Here is a 16182-nt window from a genome sequence, read left to right on the forward strand (position 1 = left end):
GTTTTCTGGGTTCATTCCTTTATTCCGTTCCTGGAATTCCTAGTCTCTTGAACTCTTGAATTCCTTTAAATGTTTGTTTTTTGTTGTCACACCTGTTCCTTTGCCATTAATCCTTTTTGTTTAAGTCTGGTCCTGCAGGCAGTGGTTTTCATTACCTCTGCTCCTTTTTTTGCAGGTAAGAACTGTGTGTGTTTTATTATTGTTTATTTAGTCATGCATATCTAGGCAGTTAGGACCCACCGTATTTGAATTACTTTGGCACAGTGGTGGGCTGCATACATCTTGGCCATTTATGTATGTCTAAATCTCCAATGTTTATTGCATATATTTCTCCTCTTGTTTTGCCTTGTATATCTTGGCTTGTTTTATTTTGTCTTGTATTCCCAGTTCATGTACAGTCCTGCCCTGGCCATGTCCTCTTCATGTTCCCCTCATGTATTGTGTACATGTTATGGGTTCTGCTCTCTGTCCTGCTCCGGTTCTGGTTTCGTCTTGTCTTGTTTTCTTGTTTGTTGCCTGTTCTAGTCTTGCCTTGTTTCTAGTACTTGATACATATCTGCTTAAAATCACTCCTGGCATCCGCTAAGCTGCATCAGGGCTCTGGAATGGTTCCGCACAACCCTGGTGCTCAACCCAGGGGGCGTGTGGTTACCCTGCACAGACCCTGATTGTCCATTTCCAAGCTGAGACTCCTATCATCATCAGGCACACAGGGGTCCCGGTCTTTGGACCACCACCCTGACACGTTGATAGCGAACAGAATAAAGACACTATTTAATTCTAACCCTACAGAAAATGAGTTTTTAAAAGCTTTTTCTTTAAGCAGATCTGTTATGAAGGAAAACAAACCCACAGCTTCAGGCGTATGGAATAAAGAATTCAACATAAACATAGATATAAAAGACTGGGGGGATCTTCTCTGATAAATGCATCAAAAATGACTCATTATTTAAAGCTAACAGAATCTCATTTCAAAGTAATTAAAACATGGCACTTAGTCCCAGAGAGAATGCAAAAGATGTTCCCTATAGAAGACCATCTATGTTGGAGATGCAGGTCATCAATAGGCACATACCTTCATGTCTGGTGAGACTGTGTCAAAATTAAAAAAAACTATGGGAAAAAACATTTCAATTTATTCTAACAATATTAAACTTTGAATTAAAGATATCTCCAGGAGTAGCTTTACTTTACTTAAATTGCCCCTTGTGAACGAACTGATTATAACTCATTTATTTCTAGCTACTTAAATAGTTACATCTAGACATTGGAGAAATTGAAATATTATTCTTAGCATACAAAATCTAAGTAGGAAAACACCTCTATGGGATACATGTTGGGAATTTATAAATAATAGCCCAACCTCATTCAATTATGAAGATACTGAGTAAAATCTTTTTTTTTTAATTTTGATTTTTTTTTTTTTTTTGTGATTTGTAGGTATATTTTCTTTTCTGAAGTTTACACCCCTGGACAGGATAAGTAATACAACTGAAATTCAGTCTTAAATAGCCAGTTAGTTCTGGCAGTTTTGAATAAAAGTTACTACCCTCACTCTCTTGGCATCTCATAAATAAGCAGTTTGTCTGGCACTGTCTTTTGTATGAAGTTGTTTTCGTCTACTTGTCTGTCTGTTAGTGTGCGTGGCTGTTCATATTATTATGTCTATTATTGCAAATCTTGACTTGATACATGTTGTTCTAAAGTAGTAACATATATTTATATAATTTTAACTCACTATCCTGTATCATCTAATTGCATATATACTAGGTACATTGTATTGTAATAGTGTTTTGTATGTCTTATTTAAACAAAATTCTGTAAAAAAGATTATATATTAAAAAAAAAACAAAAGTAAATGTAGAGTCTACAGATCTCTGAAGATGTAAATGTCTGCATTCATTGTATGGAAATTCTATGGATTAAACCCTGAACGTAAGACACATTGTAGATTGTCTTTATTCTGTTGTTTTTATCTCTAATAATGCAGGTGTTTAGGGTGACAAATCACATCTTGCTGCTCACCGGTTCCTGTCAAGGCAGTATGTGCCCTCATCGAACACAGCCGTACAGAGTCATGTGCCAGGATCCACCTGTGTTTGTGTTTTTCGTGTGCCTCGTGACACTCTCTCTCACTTTTCTTGTCTTTGGAGTATTTGTTGATTCGTATGATGTGAGGGACTCTGATTTAACACAGGTAGGAAGGCAGGCACATCCCTGGGTAAGGACATCTTTTATTCTGATCAGTGGTAAATACATGTCTCCCTGTGTGGTAGGACTGGCACACATTCTTCATGGCCCTCAGCTTACTAGATGTCTGCCTTTTTGGAAAGGAAGCAGGCCGTGCAAACTCCACAGGCATGGCTGGAAGTACACTTGCTGTTTCCAAAGGCCCCCCAGAGACCATCGGAAACGTTTCCACCCTTGCTGTGCTAAGACTTCCCTCACAGTATATGGGCGCCAATCACAGTAGCCTTCAGATCGCTGTCACAGGCCAACAGCTTGGCATTAAAGGTGAGTGGCAGGTTTATAACCATGTGTTGTTTAACTTGTGTCTAAAAAAATTCTATATAGATAATGCTTTAAAAAAATAAACCTCACATTTCTTGAATTTCTTGCCTTTCCTGCATATCCAGTGTGATATGGCCATGGCCATTAAAGGGACACTATAGTCACCAAAACAACTTTAGCTTAATTAAGCAGTTTTGGTGTATAAACCATGCCCCTAAAGTTTCAACGCTCAATTCTCTGCCATTTAGGAGTTAAACCACTTTTAATTCTGTTTGTGCAGTCCTAGCCACACCTCCCCTGGCTGTGACTCACACAGCCTGCATGAAAGCAAAATGACTTCATTTCCAATCAGATGTTAACTTACTTGTTCTTAATTGTATCTCCTGCTCTGTAAATTGAACTTTAATTCCATACAGGAGGCTCCTGCACAGTCTATCACTCAATTAACAGAGGAGGAGATTAGAAATTCTAAATTAAAGATAATTTGCAATACAGGAAGTGTAAACATTAGATGACTGTACAAAAGTCAGTGTAAGTCATATGCAGGGAGTGTCTAGGGTGGCATAAACAAAGTTATTTAACTCCTAAATGGTAGAGAATTTAGTAGTGAGACTGCAGGGACATGATCTATACACCAAAACTCCTTATTAACCTAAAGTTGTGTTGGTGACTACAGAGTCCCTTTAAGTTTCCTTTTGCACTGCTGAGATGCCGTTTTTTTGGGCACAACATGGGTTTCAGGAAGATTTAGTCATCTTTCTACTGTAGAAAGCTAACTACTGAACTACAAAGCATAGACGCTAGACATTAACTAACCATAACCTAACCTACACAGTGCACATAATGTGAGTGGGAGTGTCCCTTTAATAATCTAAACCCACCCAGTATAACTAACTAACCTAACCTACACAGTGCACCTAATGTGTGTGGGAGCCTGGAGTGTCCCTTTAATAATATAAACTCACCGATATATAAATGAAATAATACGCTATTTGGCTAGTACCCCATAGTTTTGCAGGCAATGGTTAGTTTTCTCAATGTTATAAGATTTGTCTCATTTCTCTGGATAAGGTCACTCATTCATAAAGGGCCACTATAGGCATAACAATTTCATTGCAGCCAAGTTCCCATGGTGCATGGAGGTGCCATCTTCCCTTAAGGCAGTGGTTCCTAAACTTTTTAGGTTCAATGCGCCCTTAATATTTCAATACAATACAATTTCCTAGGTTGTATATATGTACAGCGCTGCGGCATATACTGGGCCCCCTGTTTGGCAGAAATGCTTGCCATTCAAGCACACATCCCAAACCTGATCTTTGGAGGGGCACTGGTAGATTATTTAAAGAAACCATCCAGGCACAATAACTACTACAGCACTTTGAAGTGGTTATGGTGTCAGTAGTGCCCTCCCAGAGTAAGAAGTCAAACTGTTTAAGAACAGTTTGACAAATGACCTGGGATTGGGGCAGTAGTGTGTCTGGGGGGTGCAATGTGTGTGTTTGAATGTGAGTGGTGGAGTGTGTGTGTGTGTGTGGTGCAGTGAGTGTACAGGGGAGCATTGTGTTTGTAAAGGATGTAGTGTGTGTGAGGGGTGCAGTGTGTGTGTGTGTGTGTGTGTGTGTGTAGGTGGGGCAGATTGTGCGTGAGTGGTACAATGAGGGGGCAGTGTGTGAGACGTGTAGTGTGTGTTTATGGGGGGGTAGTGTGTGTGAGGGGGGATAATTGTGTGTATAGGGTGAGCTGTTGTGAGTCTGTGGGGGTAAGAGGTGAGATAAATATTTATTATTTTCATATCCCTTCTCCCTGCTTATCTTTGCCTGGGTGGGGGGACAGTACAAGGCAATCCCTGGTGGTCCGGTGGAGAAGCATTGGTGCTCCATGTGGTGAGAGTGAACTCTAGCCTCAGTAGCTGCCAGAGTTCTCTCTCTCCCGAGATTCGGAGCGTTGCCACTTCTATACAATCTTCCAGACTTTGGGGATTATTATGTTTTAAACCCTTAAGGTAAGACTGAGCTTTGGACCTCTTTGCCCAAAAAATCTTCATTGCAGTGGAGTAGTTATAATGTCCACAGTATATAATGGCTATGAAGTATGGTTTTCCTTTTTGCTAGTTTCCACTTAATGACTAGACCCAAAATGCCATGCAGGTCTCTCTGCACAACAGATGCAGTAACCTCAGACAATTATTTGTGCCTTCACTAGGATTTATCACGGAGGTATACCCCTCTAGGCAATGTCGAATCCACCTTCAATCTTTGGGAGATGCAAACACTGAGCAGCTTGTTAAATGAACATTTCATATGTTGATGACCAAAAACAACTTAACAGTGAAGCGTTAGTAATGAAAGAAGTGATACACACTTAGCTTTTGCTCTTCTTAAATAACAAATGCAGATTTAGTGTAAAATTAATTAAGAATAATGGAACACTCACATGTTTCAGAGCTAATGGTTAACTCTGGGAATAGAAGCTTTGTGGGTCCGTGTAGGCAACCCCTCCCTTCTTCTTATGTAGATGGATAAATGTTCTAATGGTATATAGTATTCTCAAGTATCTTAAAAGAGAGAATATGATCGTGCCATATTGTATATAACAGTGTCACACACTCTTAAATAGGTCAAATATTCACAAGGCAGGAGCCTATAAACTTGCTCTGTGTATTGGCACTGTATGACTATGGACTGTACTCCCTTCTTTCATGAACTTATTGGCCAAACCAAAAGGAATTAAAAGTATATACTTTTTTGAATAATAGCTTTAAAAATATATATAAATATCACTGAAAACAAAACCCAATAAATGCCCAGGACCGGACGGCTGCACAGGCCTCTATTACAAGACATTCTCAGACATCCTAATACCCCACCTCACCGCACCCTGAACTCACTACTACGCAGGGAACCCTTACCGGCAGACCTGGCCTTTCCTTTTCGACACCCTACAGAAATTCAGATTCCCTGCACCCATCATCGCGGCCCTAACAACCCTTTACAACCAACCCACAGCTACGCTCCTCATTCCCAACGCCATACCACCAGAATTCACAATCAGAAATGGGATGAGACAAGGCTGCCCACTATCCCCACTCCTATTTGCCCTCTCCCTAAAGCCCCTACTCCAAAACATACACAACACCCCAACAATCAAAGGATTGAAAATCAGGAATGACGAATACAAAATTGCAGCCTATGCCGACGACATTCTTCTAACTATCACTGACCCCAGCCACTCCTTGCCACCTCTACTCACACTCCTACAGGAATATGCACACCTCTCGGAGTACAAACTAAACCTGGATAAAACAGAGGCCCTCCTGATAGGGATACCACAACGAACTCTGGAAGACATAAGACTAACTCACCCATTCAGATACAACTCACACAGCGTCCACTACCTGGGTACACACCTCCCCACAGACCTCACCAAAACATACACCCTAAATTACACACCATTAATCCATCAAGTGCAAATTGATCTGCAAAGATGGAATCTCATGTCCATATCCTGGCTAGGCAGAATAGCCTCTATAAAGATGAACCTCCTCCCCCGGGTTCCTCTATTTGTTCCAAGCCCCACCCATCCCTTATCCAAGCACGATTTCAAAGCACTCCAAACCAAAATAGATAACGTTATTTGGCGGTGTTTCGTGGTTCATTTAGGATACTGCGTATATGTAGGTAGCGGAAGTGGTTGAAGATGTTTAGTGGTATTTTCCTTGGTAATTCTGGGAATGGTAAGAGTTGTTGGTCTTGAAAGAAGTGGAAGAATCTTAGGAGACCGTTTTCCTCATAGCGCTTAAAATTTTGGGGTGTCAGGCATGGGGGAAATTGTTTATCAAGACTGGTGTGAGAGGTGATGGGTTGTTTGCTAGAGGGTGATTTGGGATGGTTTTGTCCCATACGAGGAATATTTAGGGCCGGGGTCGTCTGTGGGGTGTTAGGTCTGTCCCATTTGGGGAGCCAGAAGAGGAATGAGGGATGATCTCTACCCAAGAGGTCGTGTTTGAGGTTCACCCATAGTTTAATGCCTGATTGTGCATGTAGGTTTTGTATTTGAGCTAATTGGGCCACTTGAAAGTAGTGGTAGAAGTTCGGGAGGCCCAGGCCTCCGGTTTTAGTGGTTTTGTACATCTTGGACCCCTTTATCCTTGGTCTTCTGCTTGACACAGCCACCACTAAACTAACACAATTTCAAAAAGCTTGCATACACGCACCCATTCAAAAGGGGCATATTTCCACTATATACCTCCTCTTGAACTCTAACTACCCAGCGGATGCCCTTTCGCACACAAGGGCATGGGAAAGAGACATAGGCCCCCCGGAAGATCCCTCAGACTGGGCAGACATCTGGGAAGCCACGGCCTCACTCACGATATGTGTTAACCACAAGGAGCAAGCCTACAAGACAATGCTCCGGTGGTATCTCACACGACTAAGACAATGGTGGGAGTGCCCCCAGATCTCCCAACTTTGGGTCGAGGTCTCCAACTTCCCCGCCAGACTCCTAAATACAGACACACCCATGGATCCCTGGATCTGTCTAGTCTCCAAACCCTTTGCCCCCCTCCCCAGAGCTCAAAACAGACTGGTGGCAAGACTAGCACTGGCCACCAGACGCACAATCGCAGATCAGTGGGGCAACCAGAACAAACCTCTGCTATACAATCAGGGCACTCTACCCATCCACGACAACAATGCCACGGGGCACCCAACACAATATACCCCACCCCTGATCTGAACTCCCCATCCCCTAACTGATACCCACTGACCTACGACCAAGACACCCTTACACAAACTATTAGAACACAACAAAGAGGGTTAACCCATTTTTTCATAAACATAGCAGTTTCAGAGAAACTGCTATGTTTATGAATGGGTTAAGCCTTCCCCCTATGTCCTCTAGTGGCTGTCTCATTGACAGCCGCTAGAGGCGCTTGCGTGCTTCTCACTGTGATTTTCACAGTGAGAGCACGCCAGCGTCCATAGGAAAGCATTATGAATGCTTTCCTATGTGACTGGCTGAATGCGCGCACAGCTCTTGCCGCGCGTGCGCATTCAGCCGACGGGGAGGAGAAGAGGAGGATCGGAGGAGGAGAGCATGAGGTGAGGTCTCCGCCCAGCGCTGGAAAAAGGTAAGATTTAACCCCTTTCCCCTTTCCAGAGCCGGGCGGGAGGAGGTCCCTGAGGGTGGGGGCACCCTCAGGGCACTCTAGTGCCAGGAAAACGAGTATGTTTTCCTGGCACTAGAGTGGTCCTTTAATGTGTTACATATTATTTCATTCAGCATCCATGGGAATAACACCCATGGCGTACAAACAAAGTTTTTTCTTCATGTTATATGTACCATACCTATCGGGCCTGATAACTTGCAGGACCTCTGTAACGGATCGACGGGCACCCCGACTGAGTACCTCCGTTGATGGATGCTCCTAGTGCTTCCCGAGGGCTACAAGCACTCCACCAGACACCATAAGCACCGCAGACCCCACGAACCGCCGCAGCTTGGTTGGGGTCTCGCCGTCTCCTGCCCACCCCTGGCTGGACCTACGACAAGGCTCCAGGGGATAAACCTCTCCTCCAAGATAGTGAAGCAGGAACAAGCTCTTACAAGAACTTAGTAGTGATTACAGCAAGAGAATATGCAGAGCATAGCAATCCCTTGTAGCAGATTCCCCCAATAAGAGACGACACTTCAAATTGAGGGTGAAGAAGAACTGACTGTGCTGGCACACCCAGCCTGGTTTTTATTACGGTCTTGCACATACAGGACCGCCCACAGGGAGGTATAAAATAACCAATAAAATAACAGTTACAACCCACAGTAAAGTCCTTCCCTCTGCCTGTGATACAATTATCTTACACAATGGGAAATGTAATTCTCACAGGCAGAGAAATACAGTTTTTACAAATATACTATAACTTTAAAACTATACATCACATTCACATACATATTCACAATCAATCCATTCAGGGGAACAACATATTAGAAAATTGCACGAATTAGACCAGTGGTTCAAAAGTTAGCAAAAGTATTAATAAAACCCACTGCCAGCATGGCTTTCCGGCCCAAACCAGTTTCACAAGAGTCCTCTATCCTGGAGACAATGGAGAGGTAATCCAATTATATCCAGGGATAAAGGCAGACTCCAATGAGCACATGTTGGCAAAAGACACAAAAATACAAAAATACATAACTCCTATCATACTGAACAGAACCCCCACATTCAACCCATCCCCAGATGGCTTGGATCTGAGCGCTCAATATATCCGAACAGCGCTCCGATGCCACAAACAGTCAAATCACCATGGAGTTTAAGTTTAGCATGGGCTGATGAGAGGGCCATAGTCTGAAAGGGACATACACAGTCCAATAGAATTCCATATGCTGCTTAAAGGGCCAGTGGCAGTATAATAAAATACAGTATGCCCAAATGTTGCACTTGAAGGGCCAAATCTCCCAGGGACCATAATCACAGGGCAGGAGGCGGGCAAGCAGCCCCCTCCAAAAGCTCATGGCAAGCTCTGTTAAAGGGGTGAGTTTGCTACAACCTCAAACTGATAATTTCACATAGGCATCCACAGGCATTAATAGCATCACCCTGTTTTACCTACAAAAAGTTATGCCTGTTCCTCTTGTAATATCTTTTATTTCATAAAAATGTGCGGTACTATCAAATGCCCCCCCCCCTCCCCCCCAAAAAAAGAACACAACAAAGGCTCACACAGCTTATTCTCCACCACTAGATAGAACAATGCAATTATCAAATATCTCATAGGGGACTCCATGTATGGAAAAGGCACTCTGACTATGATAATACATAGGATAAAAGATAAATGTGGTAAGAACTGATATTATGCACTCAATGCCAAATCTCTTCACTGAGCCTTACCTGAACTGTACCCCCTCCCTATTCTTCATTCTGTATCCCACAAAATGCCTCGCTAAAAAAAAAAAAAAGCTGCTGAAAATAAATAATATACAAAACAAAATATATATATTACCAAAATAGGCAGTATTAAAGTCCCAGATGCAATTCGCCAAGAACGGGTTCCTCATTCCGGTATGATGAAAGTCGGGCCATAAGTTTATAGGTCTTTAACTCTGATAAATGCCATCAGTATAATGCATTGCTCCCCTTGTCCTCGGGAGAAACGCTGCATCTCAATCCTCGTTATGCTATATTTTAGCTAAACATTAGTTTTATTTATATATTACTTACCGTATATATTTTTTGTATATATATATATATATATGTGTATATTTATTAATGTGAAGATAAACCTGTCTCCTCTCTTTCCTGGTTATACATTTATACAGGTTTCCATGGAGACGCCAGTTTGATTATTACAGTATTTGCACTAGAAACCTCGACAGGCTGCAATGACAGCAAAACAAACTGCCCAGTGAAGACTTGTGTTACTGTTATCGGCCCACAGTCACTTCTGCCTAAATCAAAGTGAGTGCTGCACATATCCCCAAAATCCCACATGGCTACAAATGCACTGCTCCAAGACCCCAACACCTGTATAATGCTTCAATGCCCCACACCTCTATACATACACTGCTACATGGCACCACCACCTGTATAATGCTTCAATGCCCCACACCTCTATACATACACTGCTACATGGCACCACCACCAGTATAATGCTTCAATGCCCCACACCTCTATACATACACTGCTACATGGCACCACCACCTGTATAATGCTTCAATGCCCCACACCTCTATACATACACTGCTACATGGTACCACCACCTGTATAATGCTTCAATGCCCCACACCTCTATACATACACTGCTACATGGCACCACCACCTGTATAATGCTTCAATGCCCCACACCTCTATACATACACTGCTACATGGCACCACTACCTGTATAATGCTTCAATGCCCCACACCTCTATACATACACTGCTACATGGCACCACCACCAGTATAATGCTTCAATGCCCCACACCTCTATACATACACTGCTACATGGCACCACCACCTGTATAATGCTTCAATGCCCCACACCTCTATACATACACTGCTACATGGCACCACCACCTGTATAATGCTTCAATGCCCCACACCTCTATACATACACTGCTACATGGTACCACCACCTGTATAATGCTTCAATGCCCCACACCTCTATACATACACTGCTACATGGTACCACCACCTGTATAATGCTTCAATGCCCCACACCTCTATACATACACTGCTACATGGCACCACCACCTGTATAATGCTTCAATGCCCCACACCTCTATACATACACTGCTACATGGTACCACCACCTGTATAATGCTTCAATGCCCCACACCTCTATACATACACTGCTACATGGCACCACCACCTGTATAATGCTTCAATGCCCCACACCTCTATACATACACTGCTACATGGCACCACCACCTGTATAATGCTTCAATGCCCCACACCTCTATACATACACTGCTACATGGCACCACCACCTGTATAATGCTTCAATGCCCCACACCTCTATACATACACTGCTACATGGTACCACCACCTGTATAATGCTTCAATGCCCCACACCTCTATACATACACTGCTACATGGTACCACCACCTGTATAATGCTTCAATGCCCCACACCTCTATACATACACTGCTACATGGTACCACCACCTGTATAATGCTTCAATGCCCCACACCTCTATACATACACTGCTACATGGTACCACCACCTGTATAATGCTTCAATACGCCACACCTCTATACATACACTGCTACATGGCACCACCACCTGTATAATGCTTCAATGCCCCACACCTCTATACATACACTGCTACATGGTACCACCACCTGTATAATGCTTCAATGCCCCACACCTCTATACATACACTGCTACATGGCACCACCACCAGTATAATGCTTCAATGCCCCACACCTCTATACATACACTGCTACATGGCACCACCACCTGTATTATGCTTCAATGCCCCACACCTCTATACATACACTGCTACATGGCACCACCACCTGTATAATGCTTCAATACGCCACACCTCTATACATACACTGCTATATGGCACCACCACCTGTATAATGCTTCAATGCCCCACACCTCTATACATACAGTGCTACATGGCACCACCACCTGTATAATGCTTCAATACGCCACACCTCTATACATACACTGCTACATGGCACCACCACCTGTACAATGCTTCAATGCCCAACACCTTTTTACATACATGGCTACAAATCACAGTACCCTTTACAGAAGCATTTTGAGGTCCCTCCTGACACATTCCCAGACATGCAAACCGATACATATTCCTAGAGACTAATAGAACACCTTCCCAGAGACCGACACAAATGGGTACTGTAGCGGAAGGCACTAGGGCTGTCCTGAAAGACTGTGGTGAAATTGTTATTCGTGTGTTTTTTTTTCCCCATTGCTATGGTTAACTCATATGTATTATTCGTATGTTAGTCGGTAGTTTCCATCCGTACTCTATACGAATGGAAACTACCGAACTAATGGACCACCCCAGAGAGAAGTGTGTCGCCTTTTAAGCGCTCACACTTCTCTGACCGCAAGTTAATAGGCACTTTATGGAGGTATCTGGGTGGCCGCCGTTCTGTATACGAACACTTGGCGGCGGCCATCATACGCACGAAAATCTCAGCGGTGTTTGGTCGTCGAGTGTTTGGAACTCAAATTGGACACTCGATTACCCGAACACCGCTGAGACCTCCAGAGCTCCATAACTCCCGAACGGGAAGGTTGATCAAACCCCTGTTCGGTAGTTTTAAAGTGCCGAACGAGGGGATTCATTTGAAGGGAAAGTTTATCGTGGATGGCAGTATTTTCTATGTATTTTATCTCCCGAACAAAAACCCACCACAGGGCCAAAATGTATGGAACCCTTTTCGGATACCACCTCGTGTGCGGTCGGTCAAATTACACCCTCCACCTAACTCCCGAACCCCTGGTCCGATCTGGGTGAATTTTGGATATGTTAGTCACCCAGATCAGGGCTACCAGGGGGTACCATTTAGATAACTGTACCAGGCTGTTTTGGGGTACGTCCAGAATCGGGGTAAAAGTGTATAAGTTATAAGTGGATTATGTGTCACACTGAGGGGAGGAGATGTATGAGAGGTAATTACTGTACTATTGGCTAATGTACTAATTACTGTAAATCCCTCCCTTGCAAGGGAGAACCCTTTATAAGAAGGTTGTGTGATTAAAGGTTTCAGTTCTACTCCTGATACTGTGTGTCGTCCAGTTATTGGGAAAGGTGTTGGGATATCTGTGGATTATATTGCTGATCGTGCTATTTACCCTATTGGATTTGTATTTGTTCCTGCATCCTCTGGATATATTGGTGGAGTTCAGCAGTGGGAAATCAGCTCTCCGCTACAGGTACACCTTCCCAGGCACAGACACAAATGGGTACACCTTCCCAGACACAGACACAAATGGGTACACCTTCCCAGGCACAGACACAAATGGGTACACCTTCCCAGGCACAGACACAAATGGATACACCTTCCCAGACACAGACACAAATGGGTACACCTTCCCAGACACAGACACAAATCGGTACACCTTCCCAGGCACAGACACAAATGGGTACACCTTCCCAAGCACAGACACAAATGGATACACCTTCCCAGACACACACACAAATGGATACACCTTCCCAGGCACAGACACAAATGGATACACCTTCCCAGGCACAGACACAAATGGATACACCTTCCCAGGCACAGACACAAATGGATACACCTTCCCAGGCACAGACACAAATGGATACACCTTCCCAGACACAGACACAAATGGGTACACCTTCCCAAGCACAGACACAAATGGGTACACCTTCCCAGGCACAGACACAAATGGGTACACCTTCCCAGGCACAGACACAAATGGGTACACCTTCCCAGGCACAGACACAAATGGGTACACCTTCCCAGGCACAGACACAAATGGGTACACCTTCCCAGGCACAGACACAAATGGGTACACCTTCCCAAGCACAGACACAAATGGGTACACCTTCCCAAGCACAGACACAAATGGGTACACCTTCCCAAGCACAGACACAAATGGGTACACCTTCCCAAGCACAGACACAAATGGGTACACCTTCCCAGGCACAGACACAAAAGGGTACACCTTCCCAGGCACAGACACAAATGGGTACACCTTCCCAGGCACAGACACAAATGGGTACACCTTCCCAGGCACAGACACGAATGGGTACACCTTCCCAGGCACAGACACGAATGGGTACACCTTCCCAGGCACAGACACAAATGGGTACACCTTCCCAAGCACAGACACAAATGGGTACACCTTCACAGACACAAATGGGTACACCTTCCCAGACACAGACACAAATGGGTACACCTTCCCAGGCACAGACACAAATGGGTACACCTTCCCAGGCACAGACACAAATGGGTACACCTTCCCAAGCACAGACACAAATGGGTACACCTTCCCAAGCACAGACACAAATGGGTACACCTTCCCAGACACAGACACAAATGGATACACCTTCCCAGGCACAGACACAAATGGGTACACCTTCCCAGGCACAGACACAAATGGGTACACCTTCCCAGACACAGACACAAATGGGTACACCTTCCCAGGCACAGACACAAATGGATACACCTTCCCAGACACAGACACAAATGGGTACACCTTCCCAAGCACAGACACAAATGGGTACACCTTCCCAGACACAGACACAAATGGGTACACCTTCCCAAGCACAGACACAAATGGGTACACCTTCCCAAGCACAGACACAAATGGGTACACCTTCCCAGGCACAGACACAAATGGATACACCTTCCCAGACACAGACACAAATGGGTACACCTTCCCAGACACAGACACAAATGGGTACACCTTCCCAGACACAGACACAAATGGGTACACCTTCCGAGACACAGACACAAATGGGTACACCTTCCCAAGCACAGACACAAATGGGTACACCTTCCCAGACACAGACACAAATGGGTACACCTTCCCAAGCACAGACACAAATGGGTACACCTTCCCAAGCACAGATACAAATGGGTATACCTTCCCAGGCACAGACACAAATGGGTACACCTTCCCAGACACAAATGGATACACCTTCCCAGACACAAATGGGTACACCTTCCCAAGCACAGACACAAATGGGTACACCTTCCCAGACACAGACACAAATGGGTACACCTTCCCAGGCACAGACACAAATGGGTACACCTTCCCAGACACAGACACAAATGGGTACACCTTCCCAGACACAGACACAAATGGGTACACCTTCCCAGGCACAGACACAAATGGGTACACCTTCCCAGGCACAGACACAAATGGGTACACCTTCCCAGGCACAGACACAAATGGGTACACCTTCCCAGACACAGACACAAATGGGTACACCTTCCCAAGCACAGACACAAATGGGTACACCTTCCCAAGCACATGCACACTTACACATACGCATTTACAAACATGTATTCTCATATACACACTTTCAGACACACACTCAGAGGTGTACACTTCCCCACATAAACGAATGAACATATGTATACATTTAGCCACCCTCCTGTTAGCTTACTTTTTGAGCTTAGTAGGAGCAAGTAGGAACAGGCTATTTGTTCCCTTGTCTCTGCACTGCCTCCTTGCCGTTCGATGAACACTGAAAACATGTTTGAATCTGGTCAGAGGCCCAGGTGATGCACTGTATGCTGTTAAAGAGCCCTGAGTGGACCCAGTGCTCCATGGGCCCTTAAATGTGTTTTGCCTTTACTATGCACTGTTATTTAGCCTATCTGTAACCAGCCATAGAACCTCAAACCTCCACAGATGCTCATTCTTTCACTATTTGTTGCCATGTTCACAGGTCCCCAATGCTGTGTCCCCGGCTTGATCCCAACCCTATGCTGGTTTTGTACCTGTCGGCAAGAAAACCAGACATCACTGCAGAGTGTTACCGTGTGGGATATATCCGAAACCCTCAACTGGAAGCTTGGATCTCTAAGGTCAGGACAAAAAGCTCCCATTTTCTGCCCATAAACAGATACCTCTCCTAACCCCTGTGGGAGGCAACGTGATTAAATAACTAGCTTCCATTCTTCATTCCCTCTACAGGCGGACCGGAATATAAACTCAATACGCCTGATCTGCTTGGCACTGACTCTCCTTGTGGTCGCCATCTTGTTGTTCTGCATGACCTGCAGTTCTAGCTCTCAGCCTGATCAAGAAAATAAACACCTGGGCGCACTGTGACGTGGCACAACTTCTGCCATCTGCAAAGACTTACATTTATAAACTCTTCTTTGTTTTCTGGAGACTGTGAGCTGTTTTATTCTAAATAAACCTGCTGTGACTTTTAAGTCCTTTTCAATTTTTTTATTGTTCCACCTGTTTATTTTTTTCATTTTTTTTTTACAAAATCAATACCACAGCGATGATACAAGTAAACCAGACGGAAACCGGAATATAGTAATACAAACAATGTAATGCTGTCACAAAGTCACTTTTGCAACGGCAGCCGGAAACACAGCCTATGTTGAGAGATAATTATATCTAAATCTGACAGGGCTATTTACTAACATGAGAATTCAAGGTGAATTTCACACTCAGGACAGATGAACTGAAAGCACAGCTGACTTTGAGAATGTTTCCGTTTT

General features: G+C 44.2%; 2 protein-coding genes across 2 annotated transcripts in view; one reads left to right on the forward strand and one right to left on the reverse strand.

The window, feature by feature from the left end:
- The window catches only part of LOC134572045 (nucleoside diphosphate kinase A), a 151494-nt gene that overhangs the window by 39182 nt on the left and 96130 nt on the right, over window positions 1–16182 (reverse strand). The window lies entirely within an intron of this gene.
- Window positions 988–15901, forward strand: LOC134571368 (transmembrane protein 248-like). Its single transcript, XM_063429570.1, has 6 exons — window positions 988–1086; window positions 1991–2197; window positions 2277–2514; window positions 9829–9967; window positions 15393–15531; window positions 15641–15901. Exons 1-6 carry the CDS (start codon window positions 988–990, stop codon window positions 15776–15778), a joined length of 960 nt encoding a protein of 319 aa, XP_063285640.1. The 3' UTR covers window positions 15779–15901.

This window comes from Pelobates fuscus, chromosome 8, assembly GCF_036172605.1.
Source record: "Pelobates fuscus isolate aPelFus1 chromosome 8, aPelFus1.pri, whole genome shotgun sequence".
Taxonomy (NCBI): domain Eukaryota; kingdom Metazoa; phylum Chordata; class Amphibia; order Anura; family Pelobatidae; genus Pelobates; species Pelobates fuscus.

Excerpts from the sequence above, each read along its gene's own strand:
- LOC134571368 (XM_063429570.1), top strand. The coding sequence starts at position 988 with ATGGCACTTAGTCCCAGAGAGAATGCAAAAGATGTTCCCTATAGAAGA. Across the intron at positions 1,087-1,990 it reads GGCACATACCTTCATGTCTG|GTGTTTAGGGTGACAAATCA; the intron begins GTGAGACTGTGT and ends CTAATAATGCAG. Across the intron at positions 9,968-15,392 it reads TCACTTCTGCCTAAATCAAA|GTCCCCAATGCTGTGTCCCC; the intron begins GTGAGTGCTGCA and ends CCATGTTCACAG.